Source organism: Porites lutea, chromosome 6 (assembly GCF_958299795.1).
Source record: "Porites lutea chromosome 6, jaPorLute2.1, whole genome shotgun sequence".
Lineage (NCBI taxonomy): Eukaryota > Metazoa > Cnidaria > Anthozoa > Scleractinia > Poritidae > Porites > Porites lutea.
In genome coordinates, this window is record NC_133206.1 from 22,400,358 (window position 1) to 22,414,439 (window position 14,082).

Sequence of the window (14,082 nt, forward strand, 5' to 3'; positions counted from 1 at the left end):
GTCTAATTCACGTGCATATCCGCGCATACCGTAAAATTCCGAAAATAAGCCCCTCCATGTATAAGCCCCCCAAACCGGTAACGCAAAAAAACCCTCCGTTAAATCCCCCCTCCAAATATAAGCCCCCGGGGGCTTGTACTTGGAAAATTACCCTCAAATACAAAGTAAAACAAAGCAAAAACGATAAATTTACTTTCAACTATAAGGCTAGCCCAATCGATTTTGAAACGAAAATTTCCCTCCATAGATAAGCCGCCCCTCAAAAAGGGCTTTTGAAAAATATAAGCCCCGGGGCTTATTTTCGGAATTTTATGGTAACTTACGAAAAGACAAATAGTCAAGATCTCTTGGGACCTGTATTGGGAAAACAAAACATACAAGTTAAAGAGGTCTATTGTGAACCTAAGAAATTATCCCACTCTTGGTGTGGTACCACTACCTTTGTACCAGTTATAATGCCATCAATTGTAAGTGTCGATCATAGACAACTTTTACACCTAAAAAACAAAAGCCCGCATGCAAACAACATTTTATGCCGCTCTATTTTTTATTTATTTATTTATTTTTTTGACAAAAGGTGACTAGAAAACGGTGCCAGGCTACTTAAAATACCAAGTTTTATTTTTTGGCTGTTTATAAACGGATCAAATTAAATTGCATAAATTAGTTTAAACCATAATATCCGTTATTTACAGTCCTTGGAATCGTGAACTTTAAATCCAAATTTTAAAATTGCTTGTTTGATCTTGTTGGGTTATAGACCTTTCTAGCTTGTATGTTACGGTTAATGTACTTTTCTGACAGCAGAGCTTATGCTATACCTCTGTTTGCCAGGTCTGGTGTTTTGCCTCTGAATATGCTGTACTTTAAATATTCGGCTATCCTAATGCATGATATCTCCAATAACCGGGCTCCTTCTATAATTTCTGAATTGTTCGTCCGTTCTAACATATGATCCCCTCTCATTATATCAGATTTTCTGCCGCAGGTAATTTTTATGTCCAGAGATCTAGACTCAATCATGCGATCAGCTATTATTATCTTTTTCTAGAAGTGGTGTAAAAATTTGGAACAAATTCCTCTTACGTTACGTGAACAGCGCCAAGACCCTTTCAAGCGTAAATCTACCAATACAAAAACTTGTGGTCGAGTTTGTTTATTCTAGACAACAGAAAATGCACAACTTTTTATCGTAGTGTCTATAATGGCAACTATGATTGGAAGCGATCATTGTTGCTGTTAAAGGGGCTATTGTCACGCTATCTGCTATCTTTTTAAAACGGTAAAACTTGTCTTTGCATCAACTGAGTTCCAAAAATAATGGTCCAGTTTTGTTACTATATTTAGGCATTGAAACTGTTTCCTGTTGTCTGCTTCGACGGAGGGCAATCTATTCGTGTCCAGTGGATCCGATGGACTCCATCGGAACGACTTTCCACCCCCTCATCCGACACCAGTGAAATTTGTCTAAGTCTGTCGTGAATAGAAAATGAACTTTTCCATTGGAATCTATTCGTGTCCAACAGATCCAATACACCTGGTAGGACTTGTCCGGTTTTCTGATGGAAAACAAGGGGATACGACTGGATTCTAGTCGACAGCATTGGACAACCCTCAAAAAAAATATGGGTAAAGGCACTAAGTAATGACTATAGCACAGAATTGATCTGAAACAGTACTATCCTCGTGACATAGCCACTTTAAGCTCGTCGTTCAGCCTCATCCATGCCTTACCGAATGCTAGGGTTTTGTTAAAATTTAACTTAAGCTTCGAACTTAACCCCCGAACCAAACAACTATGCCCTCTCTTCCGATTCATCATCTCCGAGGTAATTTGCCGACCGAGTCCGAATTATTGTCGATGGACCGCGACTAAGTCTGTTAAACGACGGACCCCTGTTTATTCCTGTACGATTTCCACAACGAGCTCTAGGTGAATCAGGTTCGTCAGAAATGTAATCATCTTTCGTGTATAGCTCTGGTGCTTTTTGGTGACCTGTTAAACAAACCGCACTGTTCCATCGTCCGTTTCGGCGTTTTTTTAGGGAGTCGCGTAGACCACCTTGTTTCATAGGTTGCTGGAATAAGTAATTGCTATTGTACTTTCCTCGCTGACTCTTGTCTCTTCTTATGCGGCTGTCAGTTCCAGCTCTTGCACACGGCTCTTCGTCTGCAAAGCGTACACTTGACAAAGACATGTTTGATCGCCTTTGACTTCGCGCAGATTCTACGCTTCCTGACGATTCAGATGGTGGTGCTGGGGAATATGTTTCCCGAGGTTTGGAAAAATAAGCTTGTCCGTCACGACTTACTTCTTGTGACGTTACACGTTCAACAGGGCGAGATTTCGAGGGCGACACCTCCATAGGATGTTTTCCGTGGTTTGATTTAGAAGAAACCCTAGCATTGGACGCGAACCGTCCTAAACTCTGATCACTATCTAGACGCAAATCTTCACCCTCTAATACAAATTCATCTTCCGTCAGATCATAAGACACTGAGCGCCGCAGTTTATCAGGCTTGCCATTCATACGCTGAGAACCACTCTGACGTTTTGGACTGTCCTCACTGTGAAATTGCTCACGTGTTTTTCTATCTTCGTATTCTTCTAAACCTTCGTATGACGATGAACTTCGAATGTTATGTTCTCTTGGGACTTTGTCTCGGCTCCTGATGTCACGATCCTGGCGACGAGGTTTTGCGTAGGGTTCGTCATCTAAGTCAGGTCCCTGCCATTTATTCGGAGCACTCGGCATTTTGCGTTCTCGAGGACGCTTTCCGCGATCTCTATAAACATCAGAACCATCATCTAAGCTCTTCGCGTCGTTATCCCAGTTCCGTTCGAAAGTATGATCATTGCTGTAATCGGTCTGTCTACTTGGGCTTCTACCTCGATCCCATACAGGTGATTTCCCATGACCAGAGCCTTCAGTTCTGACCTCATCATTATCTTCTCCTGCCGGTCTTTCAGCATCACGAAAACTTATCACTGGATAGCTTTCTGCTTTGTCTCGTTCATGTAAATATGTTGGGGTAGCTGTTTTCTGCACCCATGTAGGTGTTTCTGAATCTTTACCTCGATGCAAAATCACCGGTGCATCTAAGCCGTGATTTTGAGCTCTTGTGTAGCCATCAGAGCTTGGACCCGGCTGATCGTGGCCTAGAAAAGGCGAGGAAATGTGGAGAAGAGTTTCATTGGCTCGGCGCGCCATTTCATCTCGAGAACCTAGCCAAGCTGGTCTCAGGTCCACATTCTTATTGACCGGTTTTAACCGCTCGCTCGCTGCGCCTCTAAGTTTCATCTCCTCATCGGCAGCGTGTCTCATTTCCAACAATGCATTATCTGGCATGCTAAGAAAGGATCTGCGCAAGTTTTCCCAGGGCGATACTCTCGGTTCATGGGCGAACATTCCCATAGAATCCTGGAACAAAAGATGTGGCTCGCTTCGATAATGAGGCTGTATGTTATCGCGGTCAGTTTGTGTGCCTGTGGACATCAGTGATTTGCACGACTCGTACCGAGTTCCATACCGCTGTGTTTGTGCTGGTGTAGTGGAAACGCAATCAAAATAAACTGAATCGCTTTCTAAGGAAACAGTCGATCCTTTTATGTCAGTCGAACCAGCTTTCCCAGTGCTATCCTCGCTTTTTTGACTACTAGCAGACGACCCTCCTTTCTTTTTGTTTACAACCCGAACAACAAGTCGAACAAGTCTAATGGCAATGTGCAATATACTTCCGGACTTCTTTCGAGTTTCCTCAATTCCTTTACGTGCCTGCTGATCTGCACCTTGTATAGCCGAGCCAGCCATATTAGTGGTATTCTGGACCATTCCAGACGCCATTTCAGCGGGGCTCTTCTTCAGAAGCTCCGAAACTTGGGTATCTTCGCCGAGGAGCGTTGCACTCCTAAAGTTATCTTTCAAGTTAAAGCTTGTTTCTGGTAATGAAGTCCCTTCAAAACCACTCGTAATCTCCGATGCACCTTGTTCAACACCTTTTGCTATCTGCCTGGAGCTCCATCTAAGATGCCGTTCAGCGGAAATAACATTCGTTTTTGCTGCATTCTGCCAATCAATTTCCGCAAATCTTTTTCCATGTTCTAAGGGATTTAAGTCAACAACCACCGAGTCGTTTAACCCACATGTGTTTGAAGCATGCAGATTGTGGTTAACTGATGTAAAATCTAAAGCACCTGTTTTTGCGGGCGCCTTCCCGGACTGCCATTCACCTTGTTGTAAATTTCTCTGCGGCATCTCCGGCCCGACTCCCGCCTCCTGTCCTTGAACATCTCTAGAGCTTCCTTCACCTCCGGTTTGTGCGTCGGTGGTTGGCACATCTTCCTCCTGGCCTTCACCTCTTTTCTTCTTGAGCTTTGCTAAAATCCCAGCTGCAAGAACAGCAACCGCGATTACCTTGCGTGCAATATTTTGATTGCCATCAGTAGGGGTGTTAACAGTGTTTGGGTCATCTTGTCCATTCTCATTTCCATTCTCGCTGCTCACTATTCCTTGGATATCTCCAACTGAAGCTCCCATCGGAAGACTAACACTACTTCCTACCACATCTCCCAAAGCCTTACCTAGATCCCCATCATCCCCGCCACCTTCGTTTTCTATTTCCTCCAACCCTTCCGCCACGTCTTCGACCACCTCCATTACATCCTCAATAGCGTCAAACGCCTCCGCCAGGCCTTCAGGCGCTTCAGGCGAGTCTCGCTTTCCCTTTCTCTTTTTCGCGCCAAAGAGAAACACGCCAGTTGTCACAATAAAAGAAAACGTAGGAAAAAACGCCATTTTCCAACCCTCGAAACCAAAAAGTCCCAAGACGTCTTTTATCAGCCCCATCGCGGAGTCAACAACAGCCAGTAAAGTAACAATTTCAAACATAAATTTGTCGATGTAGTCCGCAAAATCTTCCATAATTTGCAGCAGTTCCTCAGTGGCTGATGGCATATTTTCCGGATTTTCTTCAGGTGGTATGTCTATTAAACTATCCATTTTGAATTGGTGTGGATTTTTATCTATCGTTTCCAAAACGTTTGATCATTAATGCCTCTAGCTCTAAATTTTAACGTGCAAAAAAATAACAAGTCCAATATTATTTACGTTCCCCCCTGATGTCAATAATACTTTAAAATCATTGACACCTGTTACAATTGAAACTTATAAATCATAATTAATTCATCGAGGCTTAAAAATATGAATACAAAAATTAAGTAATTGGCGGCTTGTAAGCAGAATCAGACAAAAATGGTTACATGCTAAAATAATGCTTAGTAATTATCAGAAAAAATGCCTACAACATGCTAAATGCTTAGTTATTATTATTCAATTAAGTAAGGCTTAGAAATCTATTTACGATGCGTCTTAACTTAATTAATTTACTCCTATGTACACGCTTAGGGCAGTTCGTTCCTTAACGAAATCATTTGAATTTTCTCTTCTTTGTAGCTGGTAATCCATTTAATTACACCGTTTACTATTACAATTCCAGTTTCAAGGTTCTATTCCACATTTAATTAAATAGCTTATCAGTGCGTAATTTCCAGGATTAGGTGAGAGATAGTCTATTAGTTGAAGTCAGTGCTGAAATAAACTAGCGTTTAAGTGACGGAGGAACTTGACAAATGAAAAACTGTTACATTTGTTAAACTCGAAGTACAGAAAGATTTAAATGATACTGATTTCAATGGTTGACAGTCCGGGAGTAAAAATATATTTCAACAAGGTGACACATGACTCGAAGTACTTTAAAAAATTAAAATAAAGAAAAAATAATTCTGCTTCTAGCACAGATTTTTCATCTTGATTAATTAGAATGGAAGAAACATGCAAACTCACTAAGACTAAAATTCTGTTAAACATTGTGATACGTTTAAAATGAAACATAAGCAGGGCATAAATTTCCTTTCCTTTTTCTCATTTGGAATTTTCTTTTCAGTAAAAAAGTCATCTTGTTTTATGACAGAATACTAGATTTAACCAGTACAGACATTTTCATTAACTTTACTACAAAAACTACAACAACAACCTGTTTCCCACCCAGTCCAGGCAGGAATGAGTAAGATATTATCCAGAAGAGAGAGTGACATTTTACGACTCAAAAATCTTTTAATTTTAACTTAATCATTATGCTTAGCAGTATTGCTTAAATCAATTGACTGAGAGAGGGTGAGCGAAACAATAGACAAAAAGCAATAACATTAGTAACTAACTAGAGCTCATCTCGAGGGCCAAATTTAGTACACTTTCATGGTTGAATTTAAAATGAAATTTGCATATTATTTGTTTCTCTAAGAAACATTCAGGATCTCCAAGGACGCCTAGTTATTACGGACAGTTTTCTTTGTCCTTGCCGAATGTCTTTACATTTTGTCTAAATCAACACACTTAATATGAACTCCCTTTAATGCAGACAATGTTGTTTCTTGCCCAATACACAGATTCTCATAGAAAGTCAACCTCGCTAATGTGAACACTTCAATTGTCTGCTGTGAAGGTATAAAAAAAACTCAGTTGAAGCATGTTTGATGTTCCCAGTCCTACAGTACACCGGATAGGATGATTTGTAGACATGAATTTCAGACTATTTTTCTGGTATCAAACAAGTTCGATAGAAAGCTGTTTTGATCAAGTTTCATAGAGATGAGCGATTTTTGAGCGTTTCTGTGGAATCAGTCCAGGGAATGTTGGCTTTGTTATGGTTAGAGATTTTTAATTTGAGGATGCTTATGTTCTCAGTCTTCAATTTCTTTAGTATTATTTTGTTCCCATAAAAGGAATTTTTTTTACTTTAAAAGTTCATGACATGCTTAATATGGAAACCCTGTTAATACAGTGAGTTTCTATGGCCCCTTAAATATCCCTATTATTGGGGTTTGACTGCAACTGAAATTGTAGTAAAAGTCACCAATTTAATGACTTCTGTCCAGCAGCCATATAGAGGGCCAAAGTGTTGTAATTAGTTGGTGTTTATAGTTTCTAAAGTTTACGTTGTAAGTGAGATTAACATTTGCTTTAAATATTACTTCCACTCTACTTTCTTTATAATTTGCCCCTTTGAGCCTTGTCATCTAGGTATTACCCCCTGAGAAACCAAGTGACATTGCTTTTATCCCATCAGTCCTAAGGTGTGTGCAAAGTTGGTGAGTATCTAGCCTGCACAGCAAACGTTTCCACATGAGTTTGTCGAGAAAGTTGGGACGAGAGCAAAAAAAAAAAAATTATGGGGGAGGGGGAAGGGAGCGAAGGAAACGCTTGCCCACAAACCGCACGATTTTGAAAAACTACGTTCACCCACGAACGCAGCTTTTGATTGTTGCGGTACTGGTAGTGTTGATTACTTAGCACTCGAAACATCAATCAAACCAGGTATGTTTTGTTTACGTGTGTCGCAGATCTGGTCTGATCTGATTTGTGGTCACAGATTACAAATGCTTTGGTCTGATATTTATTTGAATCATGTTTGTGCAAAGTCTCTTCGATCAAAAGTATCACTGGAGATCGAGCAGTGGAGACTAGTGAAGGCCAATTTATTGGGAATGTCAGGGTGCGTATCTGACTGGAAAAAATGGACTGTTTGTTAGAGATAACATCAACGTAAATCAGAACATCAAGTACTAGACACCAGCTAGAGCCACCATGGACAAGTGATTGGAAATTGAGCGGCATGTATTGTAATGAACTTTTCGACACTGCCTGGCCTATGGAGAGCAGCTGCTCTGCAAAACTCATAGCTGGCGGAGTGAATTGTTCCAGACAAATCATTTCTTCGCGACGTTTTGTCAAGGTTTCAGATGAGATAAAGCCACATAACGTTAAAATTTTAACTCAGCTTTAAAGAACAAGAAATTCTGCAGCAATCGCTTAGAGTTTCAACCTTCTTTCAAAGTAAAGCTTCTTTTTATTACAGTTTTGCAATCGCATGGAGCATGTTTTAGGGAACAAAATTTTTTTCAAATCTGGTAATCTATTTGTTATCTATCAATTTACAAATGAACCAAACCGTGAAATATCAAGGGGCGTTTTTTTCAGAATTGTGGGGTTTGCAGGCAAGCCTTTCCTCTTCTCCCCTTCCCCTTTCATTTTTTTTTGCTTCCGCTCTAACTTTCATGCAGGCTAGTGAGTATCATGAATAAGGTTCCTGTCACAAGACATTACACAAAGTGTCCCTGAGTGTGTATGATAGTGCTTTTTTTTTCAGGGCTACCAATGTTTTATTAATAGCAGCCATTTCTAATTTTACAACACCAAAAGGTGATGTTGAAAATATTCGAGCTTGGACCATTGATTCATATTCCACTTTACTATTAGACTAGGATTTAGTCCCTCATTTTTCCTCAGGGATGGTAGAGCGAGCGATATGCAAGCACGCATGAAAATCACCCTGCCACATCTTGCCTTTCTCGAGTGGGATGATTTTCACACGTGCTCACGTTTTACTCGCTCTACTATCCCTGAGGGAAAATGAGAGGCTCCCCGCTTGTAGTCCACTTAACACTATTTACAATAATTTTATATCACAGCCCATATGGTTCATATCTGTCACAGAGTGTTACCAACCAGTCAATTTCTACCCTTTTTCATCCATGAATTGCATGCAGATTGCATCCTGGATATTTAAAAAGGAGATGTGTGTTCCTTTTACCCCCAGAAGCAAAACTAGCCTTCAAAAATACACCAAAATGGACTATCATTGGGCTTGCTGAGTTTGTTTGTGGGTAATTCAACAGCCAAATCAAAAAATTAAACAATAGCAATGGCAATTCTGGAAGAGCAAGTGTCTGAAATTTTCACATTTCTAAAAATGTGCTATTTTCTCAATGTCGCTGCAGTTTGGTCTACATGCAATCCAGTGACACTAAAGAAAGCTTCATCAAAGATCTTGCAATGCCGCAAGTTCAGAAGATAAATATCCTTGGAATCATACAACTCTAACCTGTGAAAAGTGTTCTTCACGTCAATTCCAGAGTCGCAGAGTGGAACGAGGCTGGAGAGGGGAAGAATTCTATTGCGTCGATTCCCCCAAAAAGTCAAGCTGGAAATGATAACTGACTGCGAATCTTCATGGAATGAAATCTCTCCAACAACTCGACGGAAGAAAAAACTTAGAGCAACTAACCCAGCGGTTGTGCCTGCAGCTCCTGCAATAGCACAAACAAGAGTTGGAAAAGATATAATCCCGCTGGAATACCAGTAGCTCATTGGCCACGTGAGAGCAGAAACAACAGCTACGTGTAAGATCTTAACTCTTGATATAAAGCGTAAGTGTTTGATCCATTTAAAGCGATAAAGTAGAAGACTGTCTTCTGGCGAGGGAGTCAATGTTGATAAAGATTTCCTGGATGTTTCTTCAACAGTTCGAGCATGGCGGCGTCCACAACCGAAGTTCGATGATAACAAAATTAAAATGCTTCTAGATGGTACATGCAGCTTTCGTCCACATAAACAGTTAAAATAGGAGTTTGAAGAACCGTCGAAAGTCTTAAACTGCAAGGAGCGTCTCAAAAGAAGACAATTTGTTGCAATTCTTGAGGTTCGAAACATTTCAAAAAACAATCACGACTGTTTCACGACTTGGGATTTGTGCTGGAGCCCGCAGTACAGCTGACAGAGAACATGCCGCCTATACTCTTCATGTATCCCGAAATATTGTGTCTTGGGCTATGAAGGCCAAAAGGCCTATAGAAAAGCAAAAAAAAGTGATGGCAAAGCTAATTCCATTAATTTATTAAACAATGGCTTTGCACAAAGATGGAGCTTGATTCTTCTTCCAGTCTTTTGGCATTTCTTTGGACCCATTTGATGCTCTGGCCCTACCACAACTTCGGGTCGAATTGTGCTTGGAGGTTTATAAGTTTCGGTACTAGGGTTGGGGAGTAGTTCATGCCTCCTTGACTTACGCCTTTGTCTTTTTATTTGCACTTCGGGTCGTAATCATAGGCTGGCTTGTGATATCCCTTGAAAGAAGACATCAAATCGAGAGTTATCACGAACCTGCTTTCTTCTCTACTTTTAAGACTGTTTTTGATTTTTTATTTCATTTGGCCTCGTAACGAACTCAGTCTAGCCTCAAATCTTCGTTTCGTTTGCATATTTCTAAAATGACAAAGATATGCTGTCAGGAGCTCTGCTGAGGAGCTCTTCATGATGTTTGATTTAGGACCCAGCGGGGCACTATCTAAGGTGGCCTACTCTGGGCACGGGACAGCGAATGGCCTCTATCTCCTCAATATAATTCTGCGTTTGTCCTTTGTCCTAAACGGGGTCATTTTGTTAGAGCGATTTTCGTATGACCCTGAATAGAAAACGCGCAAACAAAACAAAAACAACAAACGAACGGAAAGGGAGCAATTTGATTGGTTGATGGGACGGATACAAACGCACGTAGCTTTTAGTTGGTTAAGCGAACGCTCGGGTGAAAAAACTTTATGCCCGAGAACTTTCTAGAAATCAACTTTGACGTCATACTGCAACACGATTAGTCAATCGAACAATGCCTTCTCCATATTTGGGTTTTCTTTGGCGGGAAAACGAAGAGTCCATGTTTTGACCTTTTCTTCCAATGGCTGAAGAAACATTTTTCACGGTCATACGAGAATCGCTCTGAGAAACATCATATGGAAGCTTGTATCTTGACCTTTGTCAGCCAGGGAACGCTTTTTTTCAGAGCAGTTCCTGAGGGTGAGAGGTTCACCCTACCGAGCCCCAAAAGCTAAACCTGCGAAGCATCCCGTCTCTTCCTCCAGGATAATGCGGGATCTTTGGAACAAACAAGCATTTAGGAAGGGATTTCCCGATCTATTTCAGTTGTATTAACACATTACACCTTTAAGCCCCAATAGTGATTGCTCCGAATTTAATTTGTCCCTTCAAGGTCAAGAGAATTAAGCCGATATGATCACTCAGGATTAATTCTCATGATATTTTAACAAATTCTCCTAACTTCTTCTGTAGGAAATGCATGGGAAAAGAAGGGAGAATTTCTATTTCAACTTTGAGGATTCAAGTGTTGGGGGGGGGGGGGGGTATTTTCAAATAAAACCGTGGCAATGCGTCTGAGGGGGATTGAAACAGTTAAAAGAGTGTCAGTTGTCTTCGATATAATACAGCTAGATGTTGCAACTATGTTGATTAGATCCATTTAGCTTGCATGTTTTGTTTTCCAAATGCAGGTCATGTAATAATCGTTGGCTTCACACTAGAAGCGAGTTTAGTTTCAAGTAAGCACTTGATTTAAGTGCACTTGGAAATCTTAAGACGCTCTGTAGAAAACATGGCTTCACACCTGTTGACAAAGTATATTACTTGAAGTAAAAGCTGTCACTTGTTGGCTTCGTACTAGAAGCGAAGTCAGTTTCAAGTAAAAACTTGATTCAAGTGCACTTGGAAATCTTAAGTCGCTCTGTAGAAAACACGGCTTCACTATTGTTGACAAAGTAAATTTCCTGAAGTACAAGCTGTCAATCTCAATGGTCACCAAGTAAAGCTGAAGCAGGTACATTTCACCCTCAAAGTTAGTAGGTTCCACGTATACTTGCATTATACTTGAAGCTCTAGTGTAAAGCCAACAATTATCTAGAGAACTGTTTCTTTTTCAAGTTTGGTCAGTTATTCACGTGCAAATGCACGCATAATTCATGATAAGACAAAGGGGCATATTCCCCTGGGACCTTGATAGTGAAAACAAACATACAAGCTAAAGGGGTCTATTGTAAGCGCGAAAGGCAAAAGATGATCACACTTCTTTCAATAACCACTACAAACTTAACCGAGAAGTTTCACTTTCCTTCAAGAAATATATTTTATTCTATTTCCTAACAAATTTTACGCTGGATATCTATTGTAAAATATGACCGAGGAAAATAGCTCTATTACAACACCTAAATATTTTAAATTTGTGGTACAACAGTAAGCTTCTTGATAAATAATTATTAGTTTCTTACAACATTGCAATTGGTTTGGAATAAATTCGAATACATTTTTAATTACTATAACTAACTCTATTTTTATCGTATAAAATGCATTTTCGCACTATAAAAATACTTGTTTTTTGTCCAACGTGATTTTCTTGCAAACTTACTCGAATGTGGAAAAGTGGATTCGTCTGTGAGCCTACCGTCACACTCCCAAAGATGGGTAATCTGTGCCAGGCTCTTAGATAGGGACGTCCTTTAGATATAGGGACGTCGTTAAAATAAGACGCACGTGATCTCAAGAAACGGGGTGGCCTCGCCTCCTGTTTCCCCAGCCCCCGAGAGTTTTTTGCATCAGTTTTCCAAACTCTTTGCACATTACTATCTTGGAGCCTGGAACAGGCTAACAGATGGGAAGAAATAGAGGCCAATACGACGCTGACTAGAGAGAAACAACATACTGCTCCCTACCAGGCTCCCTAAAGGCTTAAATATAAAACGGACTTCCGTTGAGGAACTAAAATCCAAACCACATCCTGTTCGCTCTCGATTTACAATTAATACCAGTAGCCGACCGCCAGATATCCACACAAAAACACATCAGGCGGAACTTCAGAATCCACCTGTTCCGTTCAGTGTTAACCTTTTAAGCACTAAGAGTGATAATATCAAATTTCTCCTTGTCATATCCACAACGCGTGATACAACAGACTAGTGGTGACAACTGAGGACACAATAGGCCAGTTGCACTAAGAGGTCACGTGACCTATGCTTTCTTTAAACGATGAGTTGGAATCTTGCTGATGCCAAAAATTGACTGAGCACATAAAAATTATCTTACACCCGAAATTTGAGGGGAAATGCCTTTAAGGGAGATATTTTATGGCACTTTGATTATTCAACAAAGCAGTATGATTTGTATTGGCCGCCATGTTGGAGGGCATACTCTTGCCCTCCAACATGGCGGCCAAAACTACTTTTTGCTTCTATCTTGTTAAACGTTTGATAGTTACGCTCAGATGTCCTGTAAACGTTACCACATCATCTTTTCAACATTTTCCTTGAAGTTTAAGTGCAAAATTTGTGTTCGGAAAGAGGTAGTTCATAATTTTAAAAATCACATTTTGGTCACGTGACCAGCTACGAACTTACTCATTTTAAGAAAATGGTGCGGGTTTGAAAAACCGAATCACTATTATTTTGTTTAAGATGTGACCCACTAATCGTTTTTCGAAGGCAAAATCATATAACTTTCATTTTCATAAAAACGATGTCACATGACCTCTTAGTGCAAATGGCCTATCGACACAAGATAAATCTAACTGATACTTTAGGAACCTCTCCCAGTACTTCTAAAGGGGACGTATAGAGGCAACAAATGAGAATTTATATAGCTGGCCCCAGAATTAACAGGATTCCATTCTTTGGAACAAATAAGGCTATATTCATGTAAGCCACACTGATCGAAATAACTAATTCCATATGACACCATTGTGACAACAGCAAAAAGTACTACCCTGCCAGTAAGAAACTACACTTTCTCGATTTGACGGAATAGGTTCTTAGTTACAAAAATGGTAATTATCGCAAATTAGGCTATTTGAAAAACAGGTCCTTATTTTCTGAAGAAAACGAAGTACCATAAAGCGCAATTAAGAAGTATTTTATGAAAGAAAAAGTGACGCACTGATCACATAGCAAACAATTGTTTTAGATTGTAGAAAATAAGAACCTGTTTCAAATTTTAGGCCTTACAGTTATACGGAGGGACATCAACCCCTTGTTTTAAAATGAATGCCATTATATTGCTACAATTCGTATCCTTGATTAAATTCCTCATAATAATTGCTGATGCGCTCTCATTTTCAATCATCACCTTTTGCTAATTTATTCTCACTCTAAGTATCCTCATATAACTCATCCTCGTCCAACTCGCTGGCAGGTGTTCGCGGTGTGTCATTCCGATTGTACATACTGTAAATATCTACTTCACTAAGATCAACTGGATTCAGTAAACTATTAGGCTGCGAGAATTGAACTTCTTTGATTGCTTCTTCTGCTTCGTCAATTTCGCCAAATTCCTCTGTTCCGAAAGCAGCTCTGACGCTGATGTGACGCCAGTGGTCCTGTTAACAAGAAAAATAAGGCCTAACACTAAAACCAAT

At 40.1% G+C, this 14,082-nt stretch overlaps 2 protein-coding genes across 2 annotated transcripts in view; both read right to left on the reverse strand.

The window, feature by feature from the left end:
* Nucleotides 1–8,205: 8,205 nt before the first annotated feature.
* LOC140940959 (transmembrane protein 186-like) lies at nt 8,206–9,570 on the reverse strand. Its single transcript, XM_073389920.1, has one exon. The coding sequence runs from the start codon at nt 9,546–9,548 to the stop codon at nt 8,814–8,816; it is 735 nt and encodes a 244-aa protein (XP_073246021.1). The 5' UTR covers nt 9,549–9,570; the 3' UTR covers nt 8,206–8,813.
* A 2,210-nt stretch (nt 9,571–11,780) lies between these two features.
* The window catches only part of LOC140940282 (tectonin beta-propeller repeat-containing protein 1-like), a 54,255-nt gene continuing 51,953 nt past the window's right edge, over nt 11,781–14,082 (reverse strand). Inside the window, exon 18 of the mRNA XM_073389209.1 lies at nt 11,781–14,043. Coding sequence (XP_073245310.1) covers nt 13,816–14,043 — 228 coding nt within the window. The 3' untranslated portion in view covers nt 11,781–13,815. The remainder of the gene's footprint in view (nt 14,044–14,082) is intronic.